Raw genomic sequence first — 13,837 nt, 5'->3', positions numbered from 1 at the left:
ATTCCAGGAAGGAGAAACTATTATAGGAGCAAAAACTCACACAAGCTGGAGTCCATCACATGGGGGTCTCCTGCCCTTCCCCCAGCAAAAAGTAATCATGGGGAAAATGGGAAATGAGACTAGCAGAATTTCTATGTATGTTGACCATAAATGAGAGGATACAAATTATATAGAAAAGAATCTGTCTTTTAAAAAGATCCAGATGTAACCAGATGGCAGTTTGGGTGCCATGTGGCCTAAAGATATGCTTTGCTTGTCCTCTCTTTTTTTTTTAAGCTGGATTGGAATGCCTTTCTCTGTTTAATCACTGCCCTCACTATCATTTCTGTCATACCACTACCTTTAAGAAACGTTTATTTCTATTTGTTTATCTATTTGGCTGTGCTGGGTCTTAGATGCAGTATTCAGGCTGGCTAGTTGTGCCATGCAAACTTTTAGTTGGTCACATGGGGTCTAGTTCCCTAAGCAGGGATTGAACCCTGGCCCCCTGTATCGGGAGCACAGAAGCTTAGCCACTGGACCACCACAGATGTCCCTCATATGAATTCTTAAGGAGAGTAACTTAGGGAACTGTGTGAGAAATGAGAGAAGGGTTAGCACTCATTTTCTGACAGTCTCTTGCTCCTTAACTGTGCTAGAGACCTGAGGCTCTAACATCAAAGATGCAATGTAGTAATTCTGAAGAAAAAACTTTCTACCCTAATGAGACCTTGAGAGTAGAGGACAAATGAGCTCTAATTTCTTAGGGGCTTAATATGGATTCTTTTCATTTCCACCTGTGGGGGGAAAAAAATTACTCCAGTTCCATTTATATCACAGCACTACACAGGAAAGGCCATTTACACTGTGTAGATACAAACTTTGGGGAGAGTGAGGCCAAAGTTAAAACAAGGGCTGCAAACTGGGCTGAGAAAAAAATGAGAATTCTTCTCAAAGAAACAGAAAAAATATAATGGTGGTTACCAGGAAGGGGATCCTGGAAGGAAGGGCAAGAGAAGTGTTGTGGTTTAATGGGTATAGAGTTTCAGACGTACAAGATGAAAAAGTCCAGAGACATGCTTCACAGCATTGTAAAGATGCTTAACACTGCTAATGGGCTTCCCAGGAGGTACAGTGGTAAAGAATCTACCTGTCAATGCAGGAGATGAGGGTTCAGTCCCTGGGTCAGGAAGATCCCCTGGAGGAGAAGATGACAACCCACCCAGTGTTCTTGCCTGGACAATCATGTGGACAGAGGAGTCTGGCAGAGTCCATGGGGTCGCAAAGACTCGAACACAACTGAGTAAGCACAGAACAACCACAACTAATTGCACACTTAAATATGGTTACGAAAAATTTTATGTTATGTATTTTTTTTTAATGTGTTTTGATCACAATTAAAAATAAAGAAAATGTTCTAGTTTTACAAGTGTGGATTGACTCATTTGGACCCTTACTAAGTTAGTAAGTTAATTTAGAGCTTCACCTTTGAAAATAAACAAAAAAAAAACAACATAGAACTCAAAGAAATCTTTGGAGAGGGGAGGGCTAAAGTAAGGCCATAAATCTGGACAGAAAATCAGTACATACCAGGCACTGGCTCTGGGACATACTGGAGAGCCAACTTCATCTCACCTCTGTTTTCTGCTTCAAGGGGAACTGGTGCTGTCTGGCAAATGAAGGCATGTCATTGTGAGACACAAAACATTCACCCCGTTTGTTGGTGCTCTGTTACAGGGCCATATCTGCCTCATTTCTGAGCATAGGTATCATTCATGAGTGCCCTGGATTGAAATTTCCCTCCCCATCACAGATGGACTGTTGCTTTGATATCTGGGAAGGCTACACTGTGTATCCTGGAAAACTCTGCAGGGTACCCAGAACACATTTTAAGTCCTTCAGTTCAGAGAAATCAGAATGGGTTTCTTGGAGATGGGAAAGGTGTTCTGAAATGTTTAGATTTTTATAAAAATACATACATTTTTGTTAGTGATCCAGCCAGCACATAAAACAACTTATCTGTATTTTCTTTCTTTAAAGGAGTAGGAAGAGCTGGGGTATGGGTGGGGAACAAATTATACATTTTCATAGCTGCATTAACCTAATTATTTTAGACCAGATGAGGAGATGCCTGTAAGAATAACAAAAACTGAACAATCATTTTACAATGTAAAAGGTACAATGTATATTACAATGTACGCCCACGGCTGATTCAGGTCGACGTATGGCAAAAACCACCACAATATTGTAAAGTAATTAGCCTCCAATTAAAATAAATAAATAAATTTTTAAAAATGTGTATTTATTATAGAACAGGTGGTTTTACTTTCAAATTCTAGTCTTTTAGACCCTTATTGCCAAAACAGGACTATATGTCAGAAACATAACGGAAAAAAGCTAAAAATGAGATGCTTTTGACAACTTCTGAGAAATTCTTAACTAGCAAGTCTTGGGTAGACCTAGAAATAAGAGCTTCAGGTGACTTTGATGTGGTATTTTGGAACCATTCCTTTAGTAGAATGGCTTTACTGTATAGATACTTAAAAGTTTGTATAAATTGTATGTATCACACTTAACCGTCACATTGAGAACAACAAAAAAACTAGATTAAACAAATCTATTTGAAGGTGCTGAAGAATTATTAAGATAGATAGGGTTCAAATGGATAAGCTGTTGTAGCCTGAAATTCTTTCTTTCCACTTCAAGGCATTAGTTGCATTTTGAGTAGTGCTAACTGAGAGTACAACAGACTTAGCAGAAAGAGGCTAAGAAGCTGAGCACAGCCTCTCACTGGGCTGGGGAGGCAAAATTTGGCCAGCTAAGGAGAGATGGTCTCAGAAAACACTCTAGATGGATAGTTTTCAAAGTATGGGCCCCAGGCTGGCAGTATCAGCAATGCCTGAGGATTTGTTAGAAATGCATATTTTGGGGCCAGGTTGGATACATGCTAAAATATGCAAACTACTACCTAGGTTTTCAGTTGGAGCCCATGAAAGACCACAGCCTAGAAATATGGGCAAAGAAAAATGAGATCAGACCACGTGAAAGCTTCTCGTCAGTTCGTTACCAGGCTAGATTGAGGCAGTGTGTCCTTTCTCTGTGTGTCAAATGCAAAAGTAAACCCTCTCAAATTATCCCTAAAATTTTTCACATGCAGTGTCCAGCATGCAATAAAAAAAATGAACATGCATACCAGAACAAAGGGCCAAATGACCAAACAATAAAAATTAGATGAGACTCACAAATGTTTAAGATATAGGAGTTTTCAGATACATACTTTGAGTAACTTTGATTAATAAACTCATAAAGATACTGAGAAGATAAAGAATTGTAGCAGAGAAATAGAATCTATAAAAAAGAGTCAAGTGAAAATATAAATCTGAAAGTATAATAACTGAGGACCCATAGATATCCATCTAGATATTAGATAAATACTAGATTAGACACAGCAGATAAGAAAATTATTGAACTAAAAGATAGGTTAGCAGAAACTAGCCAGCCCAAAGAATAGATAGGGGAAGAAACACTACAAAACATAGAAAGGAGCCTAAGAGATTTATTGGACAGAGTGAAAAGACATGATGATCCCAAACAATGGATAAGCATTCTGAATGAAAATGGAATCTTATAGCAGCTCTCTCCTGAATCCTAGGCCCCAAACCACCAAACCAAACAAAAAACTCCAAACTTACCTTCCGCTTTAGAGGGTACCACTTCAATTGTTTATTCTGTTTGTTGTCCCAGTCCCAAGTTTCCAAATCAAGTTCCACTTCCCCTAGAAAACTATTGCGCTTAAATGTATCTCGATGCCAAACAGACAGGTTCAGCTTCTGTGTCTTTAAGATTTGCTTGTCGATTTTATACTGCAGTTCAAAGAAGGAAATTAAAGGGGTAAATAATATTATTTCAGGCCAAAGTTATGACATAGAGGTGAAGATAAAGTCCTCTGTGTAGATCAGATTTTCTCATCTGTTAGGTTTCAAGTCTCAAAAATACTGCAAAGTCATCTTATTCTAAGTGTCTTGTTTCAAAGAGCTAAAATTCATCTTTCACAAAAGCTGATTTTTCTTTCCCTCTCTGGAAAAGCAAATCATGGCTCAAGTATCATAGTTGGTAATAGCTCTCTAAAAACAAAAGCCAGTTATTCAATTTTTACTGGATGTTTTTAGTTCTAACTAGATATAACAGGAATCCAATTCAGTCTAAAAATACAAATGAAGCTTAATCCAATGGTCTGTTTTCTACCTGAGGACAAGGTATTTTTTTTTAATAGACTAATTGTTAGAGCAGTTTGAGATTTGCACAAAATTGAAAAGAAAGTACAGAAGAGTTCCCATATTTCACCTGCTCCATATATATACAATCTCTCCAATCATTGATATTCGGCAAGGACAAAATATTTTTTAAGAAAAGATCGACCTGTTTTTTGCTTTTTGGGGGGCATCCTAACAGTTTTAATCTGAAATGTAGTCCATATAATTATGGAAGGGATATAGTCTTTCTAATCTAAAAATAATCTCTACTTGGCTTTATGATATACTACTTGAATGTCCATTTTGGTTGTAGTAGACTTGCTTTTCTCTGAGTTTACCATTTAAATGAGCTGGCTTTTCCTGAGTTCATGGTTGAAGTAGATGACCTAGATATAGCAAGGATGCTGAGGTGTATCACAGTCAAACTGTAATTAAAAACTTGCTACAGAAAATCTACAGACAATTAACCCATGGATAACTGAGGGTTAATTTAATGCCGCTCTCTTTCTCAGAGGATAACCAAATACTTGGACAGAATTTTCAGAAAGAAAGAATGAATAATACTTCTCACATTTGTTGTTTTAAATAATCTGTTACCCATGACTAAGGCAGCATGAGACAGTTTTCAGGAAGATAGAACATGGGCATTTGAGCAAGGTATATTCTCCACTCATCTATCGAGCCATCTCTCCTTCCAATAAACATTTATAAAGTACCTATCCCAGACACTGTACTAAGAGTCAGCATTTACTAAGTGTTTAATGCATACTATACTATGGACTTCCCTATAGCTCAGATGGTAAAGAATCTGCCTGCAATGCAGGAGACCTGGGTTCGATCCCTGGGTTGGGAAGATCCCCTGGAGAAGGAAATGGCAACCCCCTCCAGTATCCTTGCCTGGAGAAAACCATGGACAGAGGAGCCTGGTGGGCTACAGTCCATGGGGTCACAAAGAGTCGGACATGACTAAGTGACTAACACACACGAATGCGTACTTATCACTTTACACATATTAACTCTTTTGATGTTCACAACTACTGAGGTAGGTAGGCACTATTCTTTTTTTCTTATAAATTAATTTTAAAAACTTTTTGGCCACACCGTGCAGCAGGAAGGATCTTAGTTCTCCCACAAAGGATTGAACCTGTGGTCCCTGCAATGGAAGCTCGGATTCTTAACCACTGGACCGCTGGGGAAGTCCCAGATAGGTACTATTCTTATCTCCCGTTGCAGATCTAAAGTGCAGATGGGTTAAGTCATTTGCACACGGTATGCAGTTTATAAACCACCTAGAGTTGATCCCTGCTCTTGGGGAATTTACAATTAAACCAGCGGTTAAAGTGCTGAAAGTCAACACTGCCTATTGTGAAACAAAGAGACTGAGGCAGCAGACAGCAGGGAAACTTAGGAGTTAAGAGACAACCTCTCACAGAAAGAGGCATTTCAGGCTGTGGGAAGTAGTTATGGACAGCATGGGGAAGAACATCCCAGTTTGAAGGAAGAGAAAGTCCTAGCAGAGTGAGAGAATGTAATTCCTCCAAAGAACAGAAAGGAATCAGGATAACCTGAAGAAAGTGGAAGGATGAGGCCAGAGCTCAGGTTCTCAAGGGAGGGGTGTGCATGTTAAGATGGGCGGGCTTGACATTAAGGCTAATGGGAGTCCTCCAAGATTTTAAGCAGAGAAATAACACGATCAGAATTGGGCTTTTATAAGATTGTTTTGGCTGCAGTGCTCAACTTTATCATCGGTATATCCAGTTTCCTTTATTTCCTTAAGCTTCATTTGCCTCATCTGTGAGATGAAGATAATAATAATCCCTGGCAGAGCATGGAGGGCGTGCATGAGACAAGGCATACAACAGTCATGGTGTATCATCTCATACAAAGCAGATTCTCAGAAAGTGGTTATTCATTTCCTTCTTTCTTGGGGACTGACTTCCTCTGCAGAGATATTACCCAAGATGACACGGCCTTTTAAATGCATAGGTCACCATTTGGGATTTTCCTAGATAGAGAGGTTGTAGGTACCCGCAGTATCTCGTTATACACAGGATTCAAAGTTTTCTTCACTACAAGTGTTTTCTTCTTGCCCATTTTGCCTTTGTCTGGTAATAGGTAAGTCTTTACGTATCTAAAAAGAGAATTGAACAGACAAGAAGGTCAGAGAAAATAAAAGTGACATGTCTACCTGTACTTTTTAAAATACATTAGAAATTGATAGGAATAATTATTTCATGACACTAGCGAAAGTCGGAGAAGGCAATGGCACCCCACTCCAGTACTCTTGCCTGGAAAATCCCATGGACGGAGGAGCCTGGTGGGCTACAGCCCATGGGGTCGCGAAGAGTCGGACACGACTGAGCGACTTCACTTTCCGTTTTCATTTTCATGTATGGGAGAAGGAAATGGCAACCCACTCCAGTGTTCTTGCCTGGAGAATCCCAGGGACGGGGGAGCCTGGTGGACTGCCATTTATGGGGTCACACAGAGTCGGACACAACTGACGCGACTTAGCAGCAGCAGGGAAAGTAGTATATAATAAATGCTCTCATCAGCACCTTTATACTTAAACTTTTAAGTGATTTCAGTGGAATGGATCATTTTAAATTGTTCTGAAGATTTTTAAGAGATAGTCCCTGAATTCCTTTTTTCCTTTGACCTTAACTAATGTAGGGCAGGGGGAAGACAACTGACCTCTAATGTGATGCTTAATTTCATTGGCTAGTGTCTTATTAAGAAAAGGCTTTGATGCTTGCAGAATTAAAAAAGACTGTCTTCTGAAAGAAAAATCTTGGTACATACCTAATCAGGCCATATTCAATGTAAAACAAAAAAAAAAGGAAAAAGAAAAGCTATGGGACCCCGCAACTTTTATAACAAAAACAAAGGGTTGGGCTTATGCTAGCAAAATTATTAAGAATCAGACTTCTGCATAGGGGTAAGGGGGGGACTGTCATTCAACTTTTATAACTGAACTGAAATGCCATTAAACCTGTGATTTCAAAAATGAATTGGTAATTCCCCCTAAAGTTCTGTAGAATATAACTTAAATGTGGAAACTACCTTATTCTAGAACCTTAACTATCTCTGCATCACTGAGCACTATAAAGTATGCCCAACTCGTCCCTCCTTTTAGAGAAAGTCTAAACGTGTGTGGAGACAGGGGGCTCAAGTCTCACTGTTTGTTATAAACAAACAGTGCTTATCTTCTCTATCCTTTGTTTCCTTAACTGTAAAAAAGAAGGAATCAGGACAAGATGACCTCAAAGGTTCCTTCCAACTTGAAATGCTTTGTGTTTCTCTGACATTCTTACAATTTATTAAGTTTGGTGTATGAATCTATAAACAGCATTTTTCCCCAACTCTTTTTTTCTCCCCCACTCCGAATCCCGTTTTTTTCCCCCGAACATTCCTTTTTAACACAGTCACACACATACCTTCCCTTCAATTTCTTTCTTTCTTTCCCAATTTCTACAAGAGTAATTAAGAGAAAATAGTGTCTCCAAAATGTACTTACGGGTCCGAACGCTGTTTCTTAATATCCGCTGCTGCTAAGTCTTTGCACTGGGCCACAAAGACATGCAACTCCTTCAGTGAGTCCACGTAGTCGATGGCAAACTGGATGCTTCCTTTCACTTCCAGATTGCCAAAGTCTCCACTATAAACACTCATCACACTGCCGCTGACCTGAAAGCGCGGGAAAACACGTGGTGTCTGTGTCTGTCTCACTCTCGAATCCAGCGCAAGGATTACGTGGTGTAATCTTTGCTTGCCAGTATTTCTCTAGTTTGCATATAAAAGCAGCTAATTTAATGTGGCATTAAAAAAGCATACCAACACAGACAACCTGACATGATATACATGACATGATGACTGGTGGTTAACAAAAACTGCCTGTAAGAGACATGGATGAAAAGTATGAAATGCAAAGTTATTTAGATACTGACTCAATTCAAAACAGGGTGATTTTATAGTAGGGGACACTCAGAGTCCCATTTTTAGGCATGCTTAGAATTTAAAATGTTAAATAAAGAGGATGTGAGAAGCCCCAGGGCACACAAATCACAGTGACACTTTGCTCTATCAAATTTCCAAGGCACTAAAAAGGAATTTTACTATGTTACCCATCCACTGCCTCTAAGAAAATGCTTACTGAGCCATACACTTTTAGAGGTCAGGAAGGGTAGAAAATGGATGATTGATGAAGGAAGTTTAAAACCTTCCCAAGGCCATACATTTGATTGTTATCAGCAGAAATTCAATTTAAATAGTTTTTTTTTAAAAGAGTTTGAAAAAATGCAAGGCCAGTAAGAATTTAAGCACAGATTTATCATTCATTTAGCATATCTGATGAGATCTGTGCATGTATATACAGATCATAGATATTTGGATAAATGTATATGGATATATTTACATATATATATATATATATTTCTATACACATGCTACATGCACACACAAAACTATCTCACTTCTATATAAAGTCAAATTCTCCAAATCAAATCTGAGTAACTATACTCAGGGAGCTTCCTTTGGAAAATTCCATTCTGAATCCTTCCATGAGGCCAAGAATCACCTTTCCTTTTAATGTGAATCAGTACTTTTAGTCGTCAGAATAAATGACTTGCTAAAAGAGGTACAATTCTATACCTGCAAAGAGTACATCAAATCATGTCTGATAAAAGCAGACTTTGTAATAGTTACCCCATTCGCCGCCCAGAGAAGTTTAGTGGTTCATCTTGTTGATAATTTAGGTTTATTTTTGAAGTACTTAACATCCAAAACAAACCGTATTTGTTTATCTCGGATATGAATTGTCTTGTGATTAAAAAAAGAGAAGAAAAGAAGATGTAGCTAGCCAGAAGCTAATTGTGGGTTAGATAAAAAACAAACCTCTCACGCCCCTGGAATCTGAGAAATATAACAAAAGGCCATTTTACAGGAGCAGGAGCATGGCAGAGCAAGGTTGGCAGAAGCAGAGGGATATTAACACAAAGCCTTTGTTTACATACAGAAGACAAGGACGTCATGCCAGAGGAGCTGCTAAGATTGGTTAAAGAGCTTGGGCTCTTCTTGTGTCTGCTGAGCTGGTAACTGCCTTCTGATGCTGTATCTGTCTCTCTGTCATCACTCTACAAAACATCATATAATACAAAATTCAAATTCAGAAAGAGTCAAGATCAAGATCTTAGTTTAGATAAAGATAATAGCTTGCTATCCCACTCATGTATGACATTTTCCAAGGTCAAAGGACAGCAGTGCTAACTGCCAAGGAATGGGATTCAAGATGGGGTGGGTGGTCTACCCAGGATCTCACTTAATCAGGCGAGCAGTGTTTAGCTACTGAAACAGCAAAGTGATTTTTTTTTTCACCAGCAAGTTGGCCCCCAGGTGCTACAGAAGATAGCATATTGTGAGCTTTCTTGGCTTTCTCTTAATGTTATACATTTATATTGCTTGGCAAACTTTTTTGCTACATATGAGAAATTATCTTTACCTAGACAATAAAAGGTCTAATATTTACCCTTAAATCATAAAATGTCATGCCTAATTCCTCTCGGTAACATAGGCTTAACTTCCCTAAAAATCAAATCTTTTACTTGAGACACTATTAAACTAGGGAAAACAATTCTAATCTGATCTGTGTTTCAAGTTTTTCATATATGCATGTATGTGTATACACACACACACACATATGTGAACTGAACAGATATGTAATTTTAAACCACCTCTTAGGTATTCCTATAGAGTTACTGTGCTTATCTTTTTTGTTGCTACAGGGAGGTATATTGAATTATACATTCTACCCACATTGTATTTTAACAATTTTTAAAAAATGGCAGTAAGGTATTTATTTTAAATATGTCCCTGGAAATATTTACCTGGGTCAAGAAAGAAAAAGTGGTGATAATAAATTTTATTATGTTTAGATCTATAGTTTATTAGATGGTAGCTTTAAGGATCTGTGAGTCAGAAGGAGCTCCTTTTGGGGTTAGAGAGTTTATGGAGCAGTTCAGTGGCTCCTGGGGTTAGGGAAACACCTTTACAAAGGAGTGGTTAGTTCATGCCAACATATTCCAGGGCCATGCAATTACATGTCAATGTAACAGATGCCAATCCTAATGCACATTAAGAAAGGAGTTAAAAAAAATAATGATTTATGTGGATAAGAAAAGAATCCTTCCTCAAGGATGAAAAAATCCACACCTTTTTAATGTTTCTATTATCACACTCCCTCCCCACACGCTTAGAGACCATTTCCCTCTATCACAGCCATAATACATTCTACCTGGTACATCAGATCATTAGTGATTATTGGAAGGACAGGACCTTGTATTGATGACTTGTAACACTGATTTTCACAACGTTGGCACTCAACAAATGTGACTGATGGTAAGCCTCAAAGGGACAGTGGGTGAAGAAGCAAAGTCTGACTTTATCCCACTTTCTTTAACATTCAGTCCAACCCCAAATACTTTGAAAGGTTAAAACAATACAGCTTAATTTGGCATCTCTGATCCACAAACTATTTGGACTATCTTTTGCATGGAGCAATGAGGCAGCAGGTTAAAACTGAAGGAAGGAGAAAAAAAAATCAGCAACTGGTATCATTTGCCTCTCAGATTATGAGATGTTTTATTCATATGACCAGCCAAGACCAAAGCACATCTACAAAGGTATAACGCCACAGGAACCCCATGAGGTACCTATGCTGGCTTCTAGCTCATGAGCTTGTTTCAAAGAATGAGTGCTTCTCCAAAGCAACTATAATGTGGACTCTTAAGCACATGCAGGGGTTGAATATTTTCTGATACAGTTCATGGAAAGCTCAAGTGTAGACAGAAGGGTTCCCAGGAGGTTGGGGAGGAGGGATGTAATTTGTATGTTTTCAGAGCTTTCCTTACATTCCATCTACTAAGAGAAAGGATGAAGCTTCTATTTCATCATGAAAAATCAGACCAAAACTGCAAACAGCAACAGCAAGCATTAAGGTACTACGTGTCAGCACTGCGCTGCATGTTTTCCCGGCATTATCTCACTGACTCCTTACAGTCTAATGAGTTAGGTACTAGGAAAGCGCTCAGGGAAGTTAAGGAAATTGTTCACAACCACATAGCAAATCAGCAGCATAACTAGGGGTGGGAGTGTCTAACATCAAACCTCAGACTCCTAATTACCTGATTGCAAAACATGGAATCTTAGTTAAGTCAAAGAACCTGAGTTAAAATCCTAGCTCTACTTTTTAGTAGCTGTTGAATTTGGGGAAAGGCTCTGTGAGGCTCTTTCTCCTTGTATAAAATGGAAAAATTTGTACCTATCACATTTTGTTAGTAAGAGTTAAAGATATCAGAGTGCCTGGTACTCACTATGAATTAAATGAATAACAGATAATAGTCATGTTCTTATTTGAAACAGAAGGGATAGTAGTTAATAGCATGAAGGTCAGATCTGGACTCCACTCCTGGGTTCAGCCCCTTTCTAGCTGAGTGAGGTTGCCTGATCTCTCCTAATCTCAGTTTGCTCATCTGTAATATCTGGGGATAGTGATGGTGCCCACCTTCCAGGGTTACTGGAGGATTAAATGAGATAATGTATATAAAGTGCCTACACCTGGTTGATATCCTTAAAGTTTTCCATGTCATTGATACTCTGTAATTTTAACATACGCTTTCAAGCTAGTCATGCTATCTAGACTAAGCTTTCACAAATGAACTGTACTCTAAAGTACAGAGAAGTTCATGCCAACATTTTTCTGCCTGGATTCCTTATTTTGAAACAAAAGTCACATTCCCTGTATGCAATCTGGCTTCACCACCAAAAAGTTACTGTATGAGTCAAATGAGATATGCCTTGCCTTGTTCCAGGACCAAAAACACTATGTCCATTGACAGGAGAGGCAAAGGTCACCCCTGCAGCCTCTTAGGTCTCCGCTATGGCTTAATGCAAACACACCAACCTTGGCATAGCAAATCCACTTATTTGGTTCCATTTTTCGGAAGGTACAAAAGACAAACTTGCCTCATCTTGGAGAAATGCTGGAACAGACTTGCTCATCCTTTTGAGTTTGTCAGGGTGGGAAAACTGATTATCAGGCTGTGAAGACACTGTGGAAACTAAACAGCAGCATTTCCATTCAAAATTATCCTCACAATTGTCAGACAAACATAAGGCATACGTTGAAAACACACTTTTCCATCTATGAACAGAGACGTTTTTGTAAAATGGTTAAAGGCACAGTAGTTCACATGCACAGGACCGTAGGGTAAGCAACATGCAATCTTCATAAATTATAGACAGAGAACTAGCAAGGAGTTGAACCAAACAGAAAACAGAACTTAAAAACCACTAGGTTTTATTGGACCAGAGAACTGGATTTGAATTATACTGAAATATACCACTAAGATGAATTGGTTTTAATTTACATTTTTTCACAGTAGATCTTTGAACCACAAGATCTGTACTTTATTGGTTCATCTCCTTGAGATATATTTTTTAACATGCTGCAGGCTGAAAAACTATTTCATTGAATAGCAAGGATCTTTGTACACAACTCGATCATAAAAGTGTCCTGGCTATTGATGTCTAAAAGGAGGTTGGATTCCTTGGTGATTGTTGGGATTACTGTAAGAGTATTTCTCCCTCAGAATCATAAGAGACTACGGTTTCAAAATTAATTATTTTCTGAAAATAAAAATTATTTAGCTATCTGTCAATCCAGATAACTTTCAACAGTGATATCCAAAGGCCATGTATGAATGACTCAGGTTAAGATACTCTAAGAATTTAATATGAAAATGTAGCACATGGTTTCTTTTTGATACAGTAAGTATATATGTGGAAGTCACAACAAGATGATGAATTCTCTTCCTAATATGTTTAACTCTAGTTAGAAAACTTCTTCTTCTTCTTAGTCTAAGAATGGGAGAAGGCAATGGCACCCCACTCCAGTACTCTTGCCTGGAAAATCCCATGGACGGAGGAGCCTGGTAGGCTGCAGTCCATGGGGTCGCTAAGAGTCGGACACGACTGAGCAACTTCACTTTCACTTTTCACTTTCCTATTAAATCTGTATTTCAGGGTAACCAAATATTTGACTCGGAGAAGGAAATGGCAACTCACTCCAGTGTTCTTGCCTGGAGAATCCCAGGGACGGGGGAGCCTGGTGCGCTGCCGTCTATGGGGTCGCACAGAGTCGGACACAACTGAAGCAACTTAGCAGTAGCAGCATCAGCAGTCTAAGAATGACAATGTCTAAGCTTTTCTTATGGTGAATCAGAGCTTTTGTATTGAATGACTTAATATTTTTCAAGGCACTCAGAACAGTGCTATATGTGTTACATATATTAGGCTCTATATATGTCTTTGCTAAACAAGTAAATATCTGATAGGAAATCTTTAAATTATCTTTTCCATGTGACATAAATATACTGGTTTGACTTTCTCATTGCAGAGATACGAGGAAAACAGATAAATAAAAATCAAATTATTTGTCTACATATAACTCAAAAGGCTTAAGTTTGGCCCTAAATATTAGGTACATTTATCATTAGTTAAAAGAAATCTAATAAAGGAAAATGGAAACTTGAACTATTAAATATTTGCTT

The 13,837-nt window shown here is 38.4% G+C and overlaps 1 protein-coding gene across 13 annotated transcripts in view; it reads right to left on the bottom strand.

Moving 5' to 3' along the window:
* SYTL2 (synaptotagmin like 2) overlaps positions 1–13,837 on the bottom strand; it is a 122,121-nt gene that overhangs the window by 4,437 nt on the left and 103,847 nt on the right. For 9 of the 13 annotated variants that reach the window (XM_061406069.1, XM_061406072.1, XM_061406076.1 and 6 more), the window contains 6 exons: positions 12,252–12,346; positions 9,245–9,364; positions 7,750–7,919; positions 6,261–6,363; positions 3,672–3,842; positions 1,570–1,648 (listed from right to left, as the gene is read on the bottom strand). In XM_061406069.1, the coding sequence (XP_061262053.1) occupies positions 1,570–1,648; positions 3,672–3,842; positions 6,261–6,363; positions 7,750–7,919; positions 9,245–9,364; positions 12,252–12,346 (738 nt within the window). Of the gene's footprint in view, positions 1–1,569; positions 1,649–3,671; positions 3,843–6,260; positions 6,364–7,749; positions 7,920–9,244; positions 9,365–12,251; positions 12,347–13,837 lie in introns of those variants that run through there. The other 4 variants (XM_061406074.1, XM_061406079.1, XM_061406081.1 and 1 more) reach the window with 3 other exon arrangements.

This window comes from Bos javanicus, chromosome 29 (assembly GCF_032452875.1).
Source record: "Bos javanicus breed banteng chromosome 29, ARS-OSU_banteng_1.0, whole genome shotgun sequence".
Classification (NCBI taxonomy): domain Eukaryota; kingdom Metazoa; phylum Chordata; class Mammalia; order Artiodactyla; family Bovidae; genus Bos; species Bos javanicus.
The sequence above is the reverse complement of the archived record's forward strand: the minus strand, read 5'-3'. Positions and strand labels throughout refer to the sequence as shown.